The 17636-nt window shown below is 37.3% G+C and overlaps 1 protein-coding gene across 11 annotated transcripts in view; it reads left to right on the top strand.

Annotated features, from left to right (window-relative positions):
- Positions 1 to 17636, top strand: part of KDM4C (lysine demethylase 4C) — a 363396-nt gene that overhangs the window by 50406 nt on the left and 295354 nt on the right. For 10 of the 11 annotated variants that reach the window (XM_039879670.1, XM_039879403.1, XM_039879513.1 and 7 more), the window contains 3 exons: positions 9089 to 9249; positions 15814 to 15989; positions 17080 to 17194. In XM_039879670.1, coding sequence (XP_039735604.1) covers positions 9106 to 9249; positions 15814 to 15989; positions 17080 to 17194 — 435 coding nt within the window. In that variant the 5' untranslated portion in view covers positions 9089 to 9105. Of the gene's footprint in view, positions 1 to 1352; positions 1372 to 9088; positions 9250 to 15813; positions 15990 to 17079; positions 17195 to 17636 lie in introns of those variants that run through there. The other variant, XM_039879829.1, reaches the window with a different exon arrangement.

Here is a 17636-nt window from a genome sequence, read left to right as displayed (position 1 = left end):
GGGCCTCTTTGAGTTCATCTTGTTTGGGATTCTGTGTTCTTTCTAAACTTTTGTGTCTTTTTCCAGTTTAGGGAAGTTTTCTGTAATTATTTCTTCAAATAGCTTTTCAACTTCTTGTTTTCTTTCTTCTCCTTCTGGTATCTCTATGATGCAAATGATGGTATGCTCATGTTGTCCCAGGGTCCCTTAAAGTATCCTTTTTTTTTTTTTTTTAATTCTTTTTTCTTTTTGCTGTTCTCATTTTTCTTCTGCTACTTTGTCTTCCAAGTTGCTGATTTGATCTTCTGCTTCATCTAATCTGCTGTTGATTTCTTCTAGTGTATTCTTGATTTCAGTTTTTGTATTTTTTATTTCTGACTCATTCTTTTTTATGGTCTCTATGTTTTTCGTTTTGTGTGTATGTGTTTACTACCTCTTTGTTGAGATTCTCACTGAATTTATCTATTCTTCCCATAAGCTTGTTGAGCATCCTTTCAACCAGTGTTTTGAACTTTGCAGCTGGTAGATTGCTGTCTCCATTTTGTTTAGTTCTTTTTCTGGAGTTTTGTCTTGTTCTTTCATTTGAGACATGTATCTTTGTCTCTTTCTCTTGGCTGCTTCTCTGTGTTTTTTTTTCCCCCCTATATATTAGGTAGATCTTCTGCTACATCTCCCAGTCTTGGTCGGGTGGCCTTATGTAGTACTTATCACGTGGGACCTAGTTGTACAGTCTCCCTGGTCATCTGAGTGGGGTGCTCATGGAGTGTCCTTTGTGTGGATTGTGTGTACCCTCCTGTTGTAGTTGATCCTTGATTACTATTGGCATGCCAGTGGGTGGAGTATGCCCTCAGGCTGACTGGCTGTGAGGATTTGGGTGGTGGAGCTAATCAGGTGGTGCTCTTTTGTGGTCTAAAGGCAGCAACTGGGTGTGTTGGTTCTGGGGCCTCTTGAGAGGGGCTCCACTGCAGCCCGAGGTCAGCTGCTGCTTGTAGTTCCTGATTGGAGCTACAAAGTGATCCACAGTTAGTAGTTTCCTGTGCTGTGCCAGGAGGAATATGGGAGAGGCCAAGGTGTGACTTGAGGTTGGCTGCCACCTGCGCTGGGTCAGGGGCCACTCCGCAGAAGGCACACTGCACACCGAAGACAGCTACTTTCTGCCTGGGGCCTGCAGTCTTTGGAGAGTTTTTAAGAAAGTTTGCAGTACCAGCCCAGGCACAATTGCTGAAAGAGCCACGGGCCGTGCGTGGGTGAGTTGGGTGGAGTGGGGTCTATGGAAGTCACCAGGGTAGAGTGAGTGTTGTTTACTTGGTTAATGCAGATTCAGATTTGGTGCCTGCTTGTGCCTGCAGGGTGTGTGGAAGAAAGGCTCAGGGACAGTGGCAGACTTCACCCGTAAGTCACAGAATTCCGTCTCTTCCTGTATGGCTCCCTTGATCCACTGTCCTCTTGCTGGATCTCAGGATGAATGTTTGTGAGCGAGTGAGTCTGTGTGTGGGCCCTTTAAGAAGATGTCTGGGTTCCAAGCAGCCGTCCATCTCAGCAGATGGATGGAATCCCCTGTGATTTTCACAGCCAGCTGTTGTGAGGACTCCTTTTCCTGGCATGGGAGCCTTGGGCTGAGGAGTCTAGTATGGGCCTGGGATCCCTAACTCTTCAGTGGGGACCTCTGCAGCTGAGATAGCTCTTTTGATTTTCAAATGCCACACATGGGTGTGGGACCAGCCTGTCTGGTCCTTTTGCCCCTTTTACCAATCTCCATATGGCTTTTTCTTTATAGCCTTAGTTGTAGGAATTCCGTTCACCTGGTTTCCAGATGGTTTTCCAGGTTGATTATTCTATAATTTAGTTGTAATTTTAATGTGGTCATAGGAGGAGGTGAGCATAGTGTTTACCTACTCAGCTATCTTGACTGGAAACCCAATAAATTTTCTATTTGAATATTAAAACAAAATGATTATTAAAAAAAAAACAACAATGTCATTAATGACTGAGACAGGCTCTGGAAATATTCCAGATTAAAGAATACCACAGAGACATGACAGCTACAAGCAATACCTATCCTTGACTGAATTCTCTACTGGAACTAAAAAAAATGCTTTAAAGGATATTATTGGTTTATTTGGCAATTGGAATACAGAAGTTAGAACAAGCATTGGATCTATGTAAAACTTATTAGTTGAAAACTCTACGGTACCTACGTAATGACCCCTGTTCTAAGGAAATGCATAGTAAAGTTTTCAGGGGAAATGGCCATGATGTATGCAACTTACTCTCAGATGGTTCAGAAAAAAAATCGTATACATATACACACACAGTATTCCACTCTATTTACTTTATCATGTTTGTATACGTGTGTATGTGTAGAGAGAATACAAGTTGATAAATCAAATAGGGTAGAATATTAATAGATAATTCTGGGTAAAGTGTAATGCAAGTTTTTTTTCTATTCCTGAAAATTTTCTGTAAGTTTGAAATTATTTCTAAAGAAAAGGTTAAAAAATACTATTTACAATAGCAACAGTAGAAGAATAAACCCACAGAGCTTTATGTTTTTCTTTAACTCAAGTTAAATTCCATCATTGATTTGACTTTCTCCTAAAGCAGGGATGGAGGGCTGGGCAGTATCAAGAGATAAAAGAAATAATTATGTTTAGCCACGAGGGGAGATTGACAATTTTTGACCTGATGTTATTTTTATGCCTGTGTTATAAGACATAGAATGGTTTTTTACAAAAGACATTGAATAGTTTTTATTTTGGTTAAAGATGTACATCACAAAGAATGATGTACATGTCTATTATTTCTACTTAAAATTTATACATTTATTTGTCTTTTTTGTTATAAGGCAAAGCCTTTTCTTTGAGTAAAGATTAGAGTCTTAGTCTTGCATTTTCTTTTTTTGCATAAACCGTACTCACCATATAGCATCTACCACATTTGGTTCTTTTTCATTTTTTTATTTTTTATTTTTTTTAAAGTAGAGTGAGAGTTAAGACACTTCAAATCCTTCTAGATTTTACAAATAATCCCTCTACCCACTAGTCTTTTACTGTTGGAATTCTGACATTTCATTTGACATCTTGTTTTTTTGATCATCTAATCTCCACTGGATCTTTCCAAAAGATTCACCTAAAGAGAAAGTGTTGTGGCCGCCAGCCCCCGAAAGACACACGGACCACCAGAAATCAGTGAGTTATAGGAAACATGCTCTTTATTCAGCCAGCTAGGTCTGCCAGGAGTACACAGACCCCAAATTAAGCAGCCCCGAAATGTAGAGGTACAGGGTTTTTAAGCCCTAAATCCCATTCCTCATTCTGTCTTAAACACAAAGGTCTATTTTTCTCCTATTTACTACCTGTCAACTCACAGGTCAGGTGCGCAAGCGGGGCTACAGAAGCAGAAAGCTTATTGTTAGAATGTTATGTTCCCATGGGTGATAGCCTATGTTCCCATGGGCGATAGCCAAGCAGTAATTTTCCAGCCAGCACAAAAGATTCACCATAACTATTTTGTAGAAACAATAACATTGTTGTATTCATACTTCATCTATCTGTACTTAAAGATATTCCTCATTCCTTTTATGTTGCCTGATCTGTGTTGGAAGAACCAACTCGATCCAACCAGGCCCCTATTGTTGGGCACTAAGGTAGTGTAAGAGATAGAGAAAGGAAAAACCAGGAAATGACAGATATAAATAAAATTTGACTCTGAAAAGTTGATGCAAGGCCAAAGTGGACACACATAAGTAAATTAAATACTATATGTGAGATTTAGTCCTTAGAGGAAGTGGCAGGTTTGCAACTTGAAGCAGTTACCCTGTGAGCATTTCATGTAAAGAGAATTGCTTCTCTTGACCCACTGAAGTCTAGGCCTGGGTGTAGTTTGACCCAGGAAAGGATGTCATCCTAGATGAAGCCAAGGGTGAATCCTCAGGGCAGCTTTGTTGGTTCCAATACCCTCTTCCGCATACTTACTCTGTGACAACGACAGCCTGAGTGACCCACGTATCTGTTAATCCTGAGATGACAGAAAAGGGCAGCCTTCAAAGTCTGATGTCCCTGTTGTAGTTCAATACATGTATAGATGTGCTCATGGCCAACATAAAATTTTCAAGAACCAGTTGAGAAAGATCAAAGAATCCAATGGGAGTCAGAGTATTATGAGTTTCAATATTGATAAAGCTGGGGTTGGGGAATGTGGCACTTTACTTCTTTTCCTCCAGTCTGACCCTTGATGCCTGTGTTAGTTTGCTAGTGTTGCCGTAATAAATTGCCACAAGGGCTGATGGCTTAAAATGAGAGAAATTTATTCTTTCACAATCCTAGAGGCTAGAAGGCCAAAAATAGGGTGTCAGCAGGTCCATGCTTTCTGTAAAGGATCTAGGGAAAAATCTCTTCTGTACCTGTCTCTCAGCTTCTTGTGATTGCCAGCATTCCTTGTTTTGCAGCTGTATGACTTTAGTCTGCCTCCATTGTCTCATGGTGTTCTTCCCTCTGTGTCTGCCTGTTCTCTTATAAGGACACCAGTAATATTGGACTAGGGTCTACCCTGTTTGAATATGACCTCATCTTTACTTGATTACATCTGCAAAAACCTTGTTTCCAAATAGGGTACATTCACAGGTATTGGGGGTTAGGTCTCAACATGTCTGTTTTGGGAGACACAGTTCAACCCATAACAATGCCTGACCGAGGCAGTCTGCAAAGCATACACTGGAGTAGAGTGGCTGGAGTAGAGCAGGGTAGTAGCATCTGCCTGGCCTGAGCCTTGGCTGCTAATTCCTTTTAAAATCTCACTGTAGGGAAGGAGGAATGAGTGAGGACTGAAAAGAATGGCCTCTAGGGTTTGGGTGAGACCTCATAAGAAACCGTGGAGGAGGCTCGAGTAGTGTTCTCTTCTAACTGCCTTGGTTAATTTTCTTTCTAGCCTAATGTATTATCTGCCTGCCCCGAACGTTGTATCTCACAGGGGGTTGCGCTCAATAGCATATCCTAAAATGTTCTCTTCAGAGGCAGTCAGCAGTGCAGACCAGTTCTGTGTCAGCCATTGTCTAAGAAACGAATACTCCCATGATGAGAGCTATCAGTTTTTACTCTTCTCACAGAAATTATTTAAATGACAGGACACAGATCAGAAATACAGGAAATGCATAAGGAAAACAGTATAGCATATAGATTTAATTAAACAGGAAAACGCCAGCCTCAGGTTCTTTTTTTAATTACGAAGTAAAGACATTATTAGAATAAGGAGAACAGATGTTTTTCCTTCATGATAAGGTAAAATTTGCAGATGAGAAGCTTGGAAGAGTTATATAAGCATGAATCAGTACTGGACTTTTCTTCACTTAATGAAAAAATCTTTAGTTCATTAAGAAAAAAATTCTTAGGGTTCTTGGTTTAAGTGTTCTCAAAAACATTGAAGCCAGCTCTATGGAAACAAAGTAACAAAGTTATCATAGATATCATTGTCACTCACTTTAGGGACTCAGTCTCTAAAGAGGTGTAGCATTAAAAAAATGATTATTGCATCACCTTCAGTTTAAAATCTCTGACCAGGAAGCATTATTGCAAGAACATTTTATACCTATTGTCTTGCTTGGCTCAGAGAAATAAAGGTAAAAGAGAAAGAAGGGGGTCTGGGACTTTGATTCTAGCAGCATGATTAAGTTTAATAATGATAAATGCGGATTAGGAAAAACTTAAAGGAGCAGAAAATTTATAAACTATCATTTAAGGGTAAAGAATGTAAGTAGGCAAAATGAAATGAAGTTAAATATCCAATAATGATCAATATCACTAATAATCAAAGAAATGAAACAACATCAGACTTTTTTGCCAATCATATTGTCAAAGATTTGGGTGATGGGAGTAATATTAAATTTTTAGCTGCTTTAACATATTTAAAAATTTTATACATACTTAAATTTGATGATCGTGTAATCTTTATGGAGTCAATCTAAACTTTACAGGTTGAAAAAGGTCTAAACCATAAGCCAGCTAGGTCTTTAGTATGTGTATCTAATTTGTAGGTAGAACTAGTTTTGTGTAATCAAGGGAATGATGATGCTAGGAAGAGGCAAAGTATATTTTACAGACCAGTTAGCAAACTAGGTCAAGGGCTGAGGTTTAATTCTGATTGTTATTAATTTGCTGCATATATTAATAGTCTCATTGCTTCAATTTCTTGTCAGAGCCAATATTTTATTTTTTAGACCACTTCTCACTTCTATCAGGAAATTTTGTTCAGACTATATGTGCAATCTGACCACTTCTCTCTGCTCACCACTGGTCCAAGTCACCATTTTTACTTGCCTGGATTGGTGTAAATTTTCTTTGTTCTTCCAACCTTGTCATTTTTTGATACAACAGCCAGAATGATGAGCTAGCTCACTGCTCTGCTTAAAATCCTCAAGAACTTTCCTTAGAAAGCAGTGTCATCTCCTTGAATGGACATGCATACTAGAGTGTCTAGAATGGGAATGTACAAGAAAGGAAGGGAGCACAGGATTACTTTCCCTCTCAAAAAAATGCAAAACGACTTTCCTCTTTTATCTTCTTTCTCACCCCTATCTCCTCTCATGCCTTCTCCTCTCTCACCCTCATCTCCTCACCCACTATTCTCTCCTTTGCTTTATCTAGTAGTTCCTACAACACTTACTTCTTCACTATTCCTTTAATAGCTGAATAGCTGTTGCTTCAGCCTAAACTGCTCTTCTTCCAGATATCCTCATGATTTATTCCCTCCTTCAGGCTTCTGACAATGCCTTCCCTTGCCTACCCTGTATAAAATATCCCCACTTCCTATTTGCACTTTATATCCACTTACCCTGGTTTCTTCTTCAGAGCACTTATTCTTATTTATTGTCTGTTTCATTCTACTACTGTTAGGATTTCATTTCATTCTTTCCTTAGTGCCCACCCAACAATCTGGCATTTAGTAACTACTTGTTGAATGACTGGCTGGATTTCCAGTTCCTTCTTTAGTGGCTTCTTTCTTTGCTTTGAGAAATAGGCAGGCCACTCTTGTTCTTTGGCTAGGGAAAAGGTAACGCTGCCTTCTCTGTACCAAATGTTTCTGCAAAGATTATCTAGGGGCTTCTTTCCTTTACTCACTATGCAGAATTTTATGTTCTGTTATTCTTTACCACTCAAGCAAAGGAATCTGTTTTCTAAGTAACATGTTGGGACCAGTACTTCCCTTTTTCCTGCATTTGGTATCATTTTGTGTAAATACTTTAATAACATTTTGGCATTTATTCCTTCATTCAGTTAGCAAATAGTTATTGCAGCAGATATTATGAGCAAGACTGGATCCCAGACTGGATGTCAGGATTTAAAGAGATGGAGAGCCTTTCTTTTGAGGACCTTAGAGCTCAGTGTGTGGTCAGACGTGTCAGCCACTGGGACAGGCAACTGCTGTAAGAGGAAAGCAGAGAGGGAGGTTGAAACACACAGGATGGTTCACCTAGGCCTGCTCCAGAGCGTTGAGAATTTTGGCAGTGGGCAGGAGTTTGCCAGGTGAGGAAACAGTAAAGGATGCTTCAGTGGGAGGGAATAATTTGGGCAAAGGCATAGGGAATTGTATTTATTTAGAGAAAAACAAATCAGTGAGTATTGTTGGAGTGTAAAGTGTAGTGTAGGCTGTGGTGGAGGACAAGGCCATAATAGTTATGTAAGGGACTGACTTGGAAGCTTCTCAAGGATTATTTGTTTCTTGTATAGGGGTAGACTTTGGTCCTGCAGCCTGTGGATTTGGTATATGTATCTGGTGGGGAGGTGGCCTGGGAGATTTTGGCTTTTGCATGTCCCCTCCCTTTGGAAGGGGTAATACAGGATATTTTCTGCCATGTATTAATATATCTTCATGTAGATTGTTTTTTCCTTTAGATTGTAAGTTCCGAAAGGGTGGCAGGGTTTAATTTTGATATATGTCATTTTCCTTACATGTACTTTGTGAGATAGACACTTAAACCTTAAATGAATGATAATCACATCTTTATCTGTAGCCCTGATCTGTTTTAACATTGCACGTTTTCCCTTCATCCCTCACTTCCCAATTTTTTGGGGGTCAGGCAAGTTAAATTTATTTAAAAAATCAATAAAAGGAAAACTTTGTTCCAAGAAGATTTGTTGTTTGAGTTGTTGGATGCCAGGCACTGTTATTGCATCTGGAAGTGGGATGGGGGTGGGACGCCTTTCTGGGGGAGAAACACCAGTGCTTCTTATTCACCTTTGCAGTCCCTCTGCCTGGCACATACTAGGTGTTCAGTAAATGTTTGCTGAGGAAGCATCCTGTGCATTGCTAGCAGGATTTCGTGTTTTCATAGCATAGCCTACTAACTTTTCTACTTTGATCCTCTGTAGTCTTTTCTTTCTAAGATCCCTAGACAAACTAACTTCTTTCCATACTTGCAATACTTCCAAGTATTTCCACTGCCAGGACTGCTCTTTGTATCATCTGGCAAACTCCTACACCTTCTTATAAGTCTTAACTCTGCTCCTTTCTGAGTAACTCAGGTGTACAGTTTTGTATTGCAGTTTGACCTCTAAAAAGTGAGTGTAGATAATGGAGACATACCTTACCCCTTCCTATGTCTCTCTGATACTTTAGCCTGGTTCCTGGCAGTTTTGCTGAATAGATGGTTGGAAGTTACTATAGGAAAGCATGTAATGACAAGTGGAAGCATACTTCAGTAAACTCTGTGTTGGGGATGTTGCATTGTCCATGTTCTATTCCACCTAAACTGGGCCTTAATACAGATGCATGTATGAGAGTCTTTTTCAGAACTGGTACTTAGGAACAACACCTTTTGTAAACTTGCAAATTCCTTCATTCTTACTAGGAAGGATTTTGAGGAGGCGGGTGATATAATTAGGTCAGTGATTAAATCCCAGGAATAGGAGCTTGGGAGGAGGGGTGGCTAGAGGCATTTTTTTTCCCCCTCCAAAAGTCCAGAGAGAGATGAGGGAATTATAGGGTGGTAGAAGGGAGTGGTAAGTAACTAAAAGATTTCCTGCTGGGGAAACTTAATGTGCCATTTGGGAGAAATGACCGCCAACCTTAACCATGTAATAATTCATTGCTTATGACCAAATCATCTTCTCTGCAGAGACTACGCCAGCCATCATGGAGGTGGGGCCGACGGAGAGTCGTCTGAATCCCAGCTGTAAGATCATGACCTTCAGACCCTCCATGGAGGAGTTCCGGGAGTTCAACAAATACCTCGCATACATGGAGTCTAAAGGAGCCCATCGGGCAGGCCTTGCAAAGGTGATTATCCTCAATTCCTTTAAACTGGAATTGTTTCTTGCAGAAGCTTTGTTCTTGTTAATCCATATGGAGCACTTGGTTTCTTCAAAGAAGATTAATTATTGTATTTTTCTTTTAACGCTTTCTATTAGATTGTTTTCTGGGCTTTTTTGTTGTTGTTGTTGTTGTTGTTTTTAAAAAAAACAAAAGCAGTTCATAGAAACCACAGAGAACCATATACGGATTTTAGAGATGTGAGAATATTCCTAACTTTCATCAGTTTCTCATAGAGGACAGTTAATAACCACTACTCCTTTCCTTCTCTCTCTCCCTCCTCTGTTCTGTTTTTTCTTCTAAATTTTTTTTTTTAATATTGAGATACAGTTTACATACCATGCAATTCACCCATTTAAAGTATGTAATTCACTGGTGGTGTGTGTATTCATAGACTTATGCAGTTATCACTGATATCTAATTCCAGAACTTTTCTTCACCCCAAAAAGAAACTGTACCCATTAGCAGTCAGTCTTTATTCCCTACCATGCCCATAGACCTAGGCACTGACTACTTTCCTTCTCTTATTGATTTGCCTATTCTATTTTGTTTTCAGTTCTTTGTTTACCAAATGTGGAGAGTGCCTGCTATGTACCAGGCACTATACCATGTGTGAGGGGAGGTGAGGGGACAGACCAGACAAAGCTCCTGTTCCCATGGAATTTATGTTCTAGTGGAAGCATGTTAGGGTGGTGAGATAAGGATGTAAAGAAACCAACCTTTCAAGATGTGGGGACAGAAAGAATAGCAAGTCCAGCAAGACCTAGAGGCTAACCTGAGTTTCATGTATGGGAAGAATAGGAAGATGGTTTGTGGAGTTGGGGCTCAGTGAGCAAGGGAAGAGGATTGTAAGTGAGGTAAGGGGCCTGGAAGGGGCCAGGTGGTGTTGGGCTTGTCTCGTTATAACAAGGTTTTGGGGGTTTTATTGTAAGTACAGTGGAAAACATTGATGTCTTAGAGAGGAGAAGAGGATGTGGTGGCTGTTTGTTTATTTGTCATTTTGTGACAATAATTTGGAAAGATAACTGTGGCTTCTATGTGTGAAGAATGAATTTGTCGGGGGAGGCGGAGTGGAAGCAGGGAGTCCTGACAGGAGTAGTTGTGATATGCTCAGGGTCCTAGGAGTGGTCACTAAGGTGCTGAGGACTGCATTGTGGGTTTGCACCCACAAACCCAAAGTTAGAGCTTTGAAAGAGAGATCATCCTCTTTGACTTTAACCTGAGATGGACTGTGTGTTCCTTCCATACTGGAAATCTATTTCAATTTAAAAATTTCCCTCAGAAGAATATATTTTAGTGCTCCCACTTATTTCATTTTATCATTGGTCTAAATGTTAAGTTTATAGTCTGGGTTTCTGTAGACTTGTACATCACCACATAAATTCCCGAGCCCTGGCAGGGCCTGCTTGACTGTGACTGGGTCTTGGGCTCTCCTTGGAATCCCCATCTCTACAGGAAGGTCCAGTAGTGTTGAGAGCAGACAGTAGCAGAGGAGAGAGCTTCCAGAACTGCAAGGATCACTGTTCAAGGCCTCTTTCTGTATCTGGCTGCTGCTGGTTGTAAGCCAATTCATAGGTTGTTCTGGCATCTACCCCCTGAGGTCTGTCATTTTGTTATATATGGTTCAGGTGCCTCCTAGAAAAGATCTAAAATTGAGGGAAATAAAAAAAAAAATTGGGGGAAATTAAGTTGAGTGAAGGTTTATTAGGGGTGAATGAGAAGCAAGGAAGATAAAGGGAAAACAAATTCAAAGTAAAGGTTTATAATGAATTTCTCAGATGAGCGATCCTTAGTTTAACTACTTTATTGGGTTAGCTCTTTTAAAGATCTCATTTTTGGAACCTTAGCAATTCCACATTAACTTGGAGGAGAATAATCATTCTGTAGTTAAGGAGAATGATATCATTTCAGAATCATTTGACAGACAATTTTGATCATAAACTCAAAATAGGTTAGAAAAGACTTGGGCATTATTTGGGTGGAGGGGAGTTGGGGTCGTCATCCCCTTCTTTGAGTTCTGAATGCAGCCCTTTGTTCTGTTCATCTCTCCCTTTTGTTTCTTGAAAACATATATCTTACTGTATTCCACTGAGATTAGTGACTATCCTGTGGCAGAGTGGCACATTTAGTAACATAAGAGGTAGTGGCAAATGCCCTCATAAGGGAATGTCAGGCAGAGTGCACCTGTGCCGCTGTCGGCATTATGTAAGAGAACAAGGTTAATGAGAACTACAATTAGTTTTCTGAATGTTGAACAAACACACACCTGAGCCCAGACTTTTACGTGAGACTCATTGAGCAAGTTGTAGATATTCATTTATTCAGTGTTGTGATAGTTTCCTTTTACTTGTTCTAGGAATACAGTGAACTATTGGTTTTTAGTCATCTTGCCATCTTTCTATCAAGTCACATAAACTCAGTTTTACCTATTTTCCCTCTTTTTCTGGAAGTTGCAGCAGTAGTAAATGTATAAAAGTGCATCTAATCAAATCAGATTGTAAAAATCAAAACTATTAATGTTGCTAGTTTGCTTTGAGGACTGGGCTGGCCCTGGGGATCAGAGCCACCCATGAGATTCTTTGTTAATGCACCACTTAATGAATTAGTTTTGATTTATGATTTGAAGAAAATGGTTGAGTAGTTTCATAAGCGACTTTGGCCTCAGATTACAGTCTCGGTTTTTCTTTTATCAACATCTTTTAGATTTAACTTTCATTTTCAGAGTGATAGATTTGACGCCCAAAGTTCTATCTACAAAGTTGGCAGTCACATTGGGAAAAGTGCAAAGAATGACAGCCTCCTTACATGTACAGCTTGTATTGTTTTTATGGAGGAAGATTAAGATGAACCATTATTATATATGAAGTATGTGAAATTCTTCTACAACAGTAACCTGGACCTACACCCTCCTGAGCCATAGGTTATGCACATTATGTAGTTTAATGAATAAACTAGAGAGTACAGATAGTGATCTATGCCTTCAAGGTGAAGGAAGATTGTAAGAAGCACCACATTTCCTCCTTCTGTTTCCTCAGTAGGTAGATGGTAGTAATAGCAACTTATTTCAAGATAAATAGTGCAAATACAAAGTTTAGTTGAAAATTTGCTACTGGGTAAGGGCCCAGCCTGGGGTTGGGGAAATGGTGATTTAAAATATATTTTTTTATTTTGGTATAATCTGGAAGATAACCTTTGAGAGGAGTTGGGTTCCTTTATGTAGATTCATTAAATACAAAGGTTTAATTTTGGAATTTTTAAAAATCCTAAGTATGTTGTACTTCTATTTCCTATGTAAGAACATCTGATATATTAAGATTTAAAATTACAGTCCCAAAGTAAGATTTTGTGATAGGCCTGAATGTGCAGATTTTTAAAGTTCTGTCTGACCACTTTAGTCAAAAATAAACTAACACATGCAGTAAGTACAAAGACAATATTTAGATTTTTGTAAATTCATTCTAATTTTTGCTTCTCTAACTTTTGAAAAATAAAATGGCTCCAAAACTTCATTTTGGGTAAACAACTGTCTTATTTTTCACAAGACGGGAAATATTTAACTCTAAACATAATATTAATTTTGATTGTAAATGTACTTATTTCCAAAAAGGAGTAAATCCTTTCTTTACTCTTAAATCTAACCCTAATCATAAACCTGACATTAGCTTTCAAACTCTAAACTTAACTCTAACCCTAACACTGAGTGAATCCTATGCCTACCTAACCCAAACTCTAACCTAACCTCTCACCCTAACACTAAACCTAACCCTATACCTAACTCTAACCCTAATCCTAACCTTAGCTCAAACCCTAACCTTATCTGTAACACTAACCCTAATAGTAACTTCCTAACCTTAACCATAGCTCTAACCCTAATCCTAAATATAACCTTAACCCTAACGCTAATACCCTAACACAAACTCTAATCTTAAACCTACCCCTAACCCTAATTCTAACCCTAACTTTAAAACTAACCCTGATCCTAACATTAAACCTAATGTTAAACCTAATCTTAACGTTTTAATCCTAAACTTAACCCTAAAACTAAACATATCCAGAACAGTAGCACTAACCATAAACCTATCCCTAATGCTAACTCAATCTCTAACCTAACCTCTAACCCTAACCCCACACCTATTCCTAAAGTTACCATAACACCAGCTCTAATCCTAACCCCAAACCTACCCTAACCTCTAAACTAACTCTAACTTAAACCGGTCAACCTTAAACTCAATCCTAACTTTAACTCTAACCCTATACTAACCGCAACTCTAATTCTCTCCCTAACCCTAACCCTAACCTATAATCATAGCAATAAACCTCAACCTAAGTATATCTGTAATCCTAACCCTAACACTAATTCGACCATAACCTTAAATTTCTAACACTAACCTTAATTCTAACCCTAATGTTTAACCCTTACCCTATTCCTAACCCAAAGCTGAACTTTACTTCTAACCCTAACCGTAAACCTATTCCTAAACTGAACCCTAATCCTAGCTCTAACCCAATCCCTAACCTATCCTGACACTCACTGTAACCTTAAACCTATACCTAACTTCAATCCTAACTTTAACCTTCACCCTACACTAACCCTAACACTAACTTTAAATACTTATCCTAATCCAGACCTGTAATCATCAATTTAACTATCATACTATCTCTAAACATACGCACATTCTTAACCCTAACCTTAACACTGTTATTGACCTTAACATTACACTAACCTTAACCCTAACATATAATTGTAGTTTTAACCCTAACTCTAATTTTAATACTAAAACTAACTCTACCTTTAACTTTCTAACCTCACCCTTAATCCTAAACATGAACTTAATTGTAAGTTTAGTACTGACCCTATTCCTAACCCAAATCCTAAACTAAACTTTAAAACAAACTCTAACACCATACCTAACCCTAACCTCTTATCCTAAACATCACTCTAATCCTAAAACCAACTCGAACTGAATCTGTAACCATAACCCTAACCTAATTCTAAATTTAACCCTAATCATAACCCTTACCTTAATCCTAAACTTAACCGTATATTTCTAACCCTAACCTTAACTTTAACATTAACACTAACCCTAACCCTATACCCATCCTTAATCCTAAATCCATGTTTGATTTTTTTTGAATTACTGACTTATTTCTGATGAAGAAAGTTAGTATTTATAACACTTTAAATATAACCTTCTCTTATATCAGTGTTTTCAAGACAGTATGATATGTTTATCCATATCCATTTGGCTTGTTTGTTCATATTCTTTTAAAGTATCAAGTATTTGTTTTCAGTAGTATATAGTGTAGTTGTCTATAGTCTCATTTTAAACTAATATACCTTAGAGGAAGTACTGAGTTAATACTGTCATTTATCAGCTGTATAGTGTTTCCTAAATCTCTCATCTTTTGACCCCAAGTTTCTTCATCTGATGAAGCTTGACCTAAATCTTTCACAAAAGCCAGTTGCAGATACATTGTAGATATAAAGGTGAAAGACAAAACCTTAAAACTCTTAGAATATAAAATAGAATGTCTTCATACCCTAGGGTAGGAATATCAAAGTAGTACCCATAAAGACAAAAAATGAACACATTGGATTACATTAAAATTAAGAACTTATGTTCTTACATATTTATGATTACATATTTATGATTATGTATTTATGATTATGTATTTTCTGTATGTGTGATATCCACATTTTACAGTTAATTGTTTAAAAAAATTTATCTTGAAAAATTAAAACAACTTCTAAAGGTAGATAAATTCCAGCTGTAAATCATGACTTAATTCATATCTTTGTCTCTTCTAATTTTTAATCATATGAATATGTATTTGTATTCTTAATGTTTTCTCATCTTTTCATTATTAATAATTGTGTAAATACTATGGGAAAATAGTAGTGGGCTGAGTCCCCTCATCATACAGGCACATAAGAATTGGTAGTTGACATCTTTTTCCTACTCTATGTTCAGTGACGTCATGTTGGTAAGCTCAAATTGGCCATGGTTGGAGTAGTTACTATGGAAATAGGCAAAAGCTACAAGTCAAGGTTTCAACCACCTTCCCAGAAAGCTGATTGTTAACATTTACTAGCACACCACTCTGCTGTTTGCCATATTTTTGTGAGAGGCATTTAAAGAAAATGATATGGACTAAACACATATTTACTTATTTTTCTCATTAATGTAAATAGTACCGGAATTTCAAAAGTTATTTTACTTCTGTGCATCTCTCAATTTTACATTTAAAATTGAGAGGTTAACAATATCAACTAAAAAATGAATTTAATACAAATACAGTATTTGATATAGTGAGTACTCGGTGAATTTTACTGTTTAAAATAAATCGTATCAGTCAGGTGAATATTTGGAAAAAAGACAGCATTTCCCTTAATGTGAATCTTTACCATTCTTTAACACATTTGTCATAGAAATGCTGACACATTCTTCTCCTATATTCTGTTGAAATATGAAAGCTAAATATATACCTGGAATATTTTTAAGATCATATTTTTAAAAATTTTATTTTTAGGTGATTCCTCCTAAGGAGTGGAAGCCAAGGCAGTGCTATGATGACATTGATAATTTGCTCATCCCAGCACCGATTCAGCAGATGGTCACAGGGCAATCGGGACTGTTCACGCAATACAACATCCAGAAAAAAGCCATGACAGTGAAGGAGTTCAGGCAGCTGGCCAACAGTGGCAAGTGAGTGGATTCACTTTGTTATTTTTATTTCTTTCATAGATATACATGGACCTGATTACAAACCAAGTAGACAGAGGAACTTGTAATGAAAATGAAAATGAGTCTTCTGCACAATCTCTTGGAGTCTTAATTTAACTGTTTCTATTTTCTGTTCTTCAAGTGTTTGCCTACTTACATTTAGTTTACTGCTAAGAAAATTGTTCCTCGTGTTATACTATTCCGAATAACTGTAAATGAGTTTTCTGTCTTTCCATTGTCATGAGTCTCATCTTTCTTAGGCAAATTTTCTGCTTTATGTGGCAATATTTAAGTCTTCATCGATAAGTTATACATATTAAAAAATGAATAATTTTAAAAAGAAGATCCTCGAATGACTTGAAGGGCCACCATTATTATATTAGTTGCCAACCATGGATTGAAAATATTAGAAAACAAAGGTTGCTGCTGACATTAACTATGTAGTTAGGCCCATGATGGTTGCATTGGTACTGAACATGTACAGATTTTTTTTTCTTACCGTTATTCCCTAAACAATACTGTATAACAACTATTGTACTACATAGCACTTACATTGTATTAAGTATTATAAGTCATCCTTTTTTTTAATAAGTAATCTTGAAATGATTTAAAGTATATGAGAGGCTATCCCTAGGTTATATGCAAATACTACACCATTTTATATAAGGGTCTTGAGCATCTGTGGTTTTTGGTATTTGTGGGGAGGTTCTGGAACCAATTCCTCGTGGATACTGAGGGACAGCTGGATAGTATAATGGGTTAAGGATTTAAAAAATATTTTGAAAGCTAATATAATGAATTTTTAACTAATTTTCTGCGTCTATTGATACTTTCAGTAAAGTATTTTCTTAGTCAAAATATGAAGTTTTCATAGTTATTTGGGAATCATAAGAGTATGCAAATATCTATGATAAATACATTTTATATTTACCTGTTAGGTTTGACAACATGAGTTGCCTACACTATTTTCATTTTGATAGGCTTTTCTTTAGAAAGTGATTTAAATCAAATAGGTGGAGAAAATCTTAAAATTGTCTTACTAGTTTGTATTTTTTTCTTCTATCTTTTTCAGATATTGTACTCCAAGATACTTGGATTATGAAGACTTGGAGCGCAAGTACTGGAAGAACTTAACTTTTGTGGCACCTATCTATGGTGCAGACATTAATGGGAGCATATACGATGAGGTATATTTATATTATAATAGGCTTGTGAAGGATCATTTCATGTTACTATTTTTGTTACCATTTTAGATAGTTAAGAAGTAGTCATTTGTTGTGCTTTATGTAATTCATAATTCCTCACAGGACAAGAAGAAATAAAGACACATCAGTAGGATTTCTGCAGCTGGTAGTTTTCAAACTGAAGCCAGTTAATTGTACACATACCTGATTGTTCAACAGTATTTGGCTATCTGGCTAATCTTTATATTACATTACATTTTTAAAAAGGCAAAACTCATTATAAAAATATTAGAAAACAGGAAATATTATCTATCCATAATAGCTACGGCAAAAGCAACATTTTAGTATGTATTCTTCTAGTAGTTTTCTCCTAATCCTTTCAAAAAGTATATTTCAACAGGCTTATATTTTCCTTTTTCCCCACAGACAAATTGTGAGAATTTTT

The sequence above is a fragment of the Pteropus medius genome, unplaced genomic scaffold, assembly GCF_902729225.1.
Source record: "Pteropus medius unplaced genomic scaffold, Ma_sr-lr_union100, whole genome shotgun sequence".
Classification (NCBI taxonomy): Eukaryota; Metazoa; Chordata; class Mammalia; order Chiroptera; family Pteropodidae; genus Pteropus; species Pteropus medius.
The sequence above is the reverse complement of the archived record's forward strand: the minus strand, read 5'-3'. Positions and strand labels throughout refer to the sequence as shown.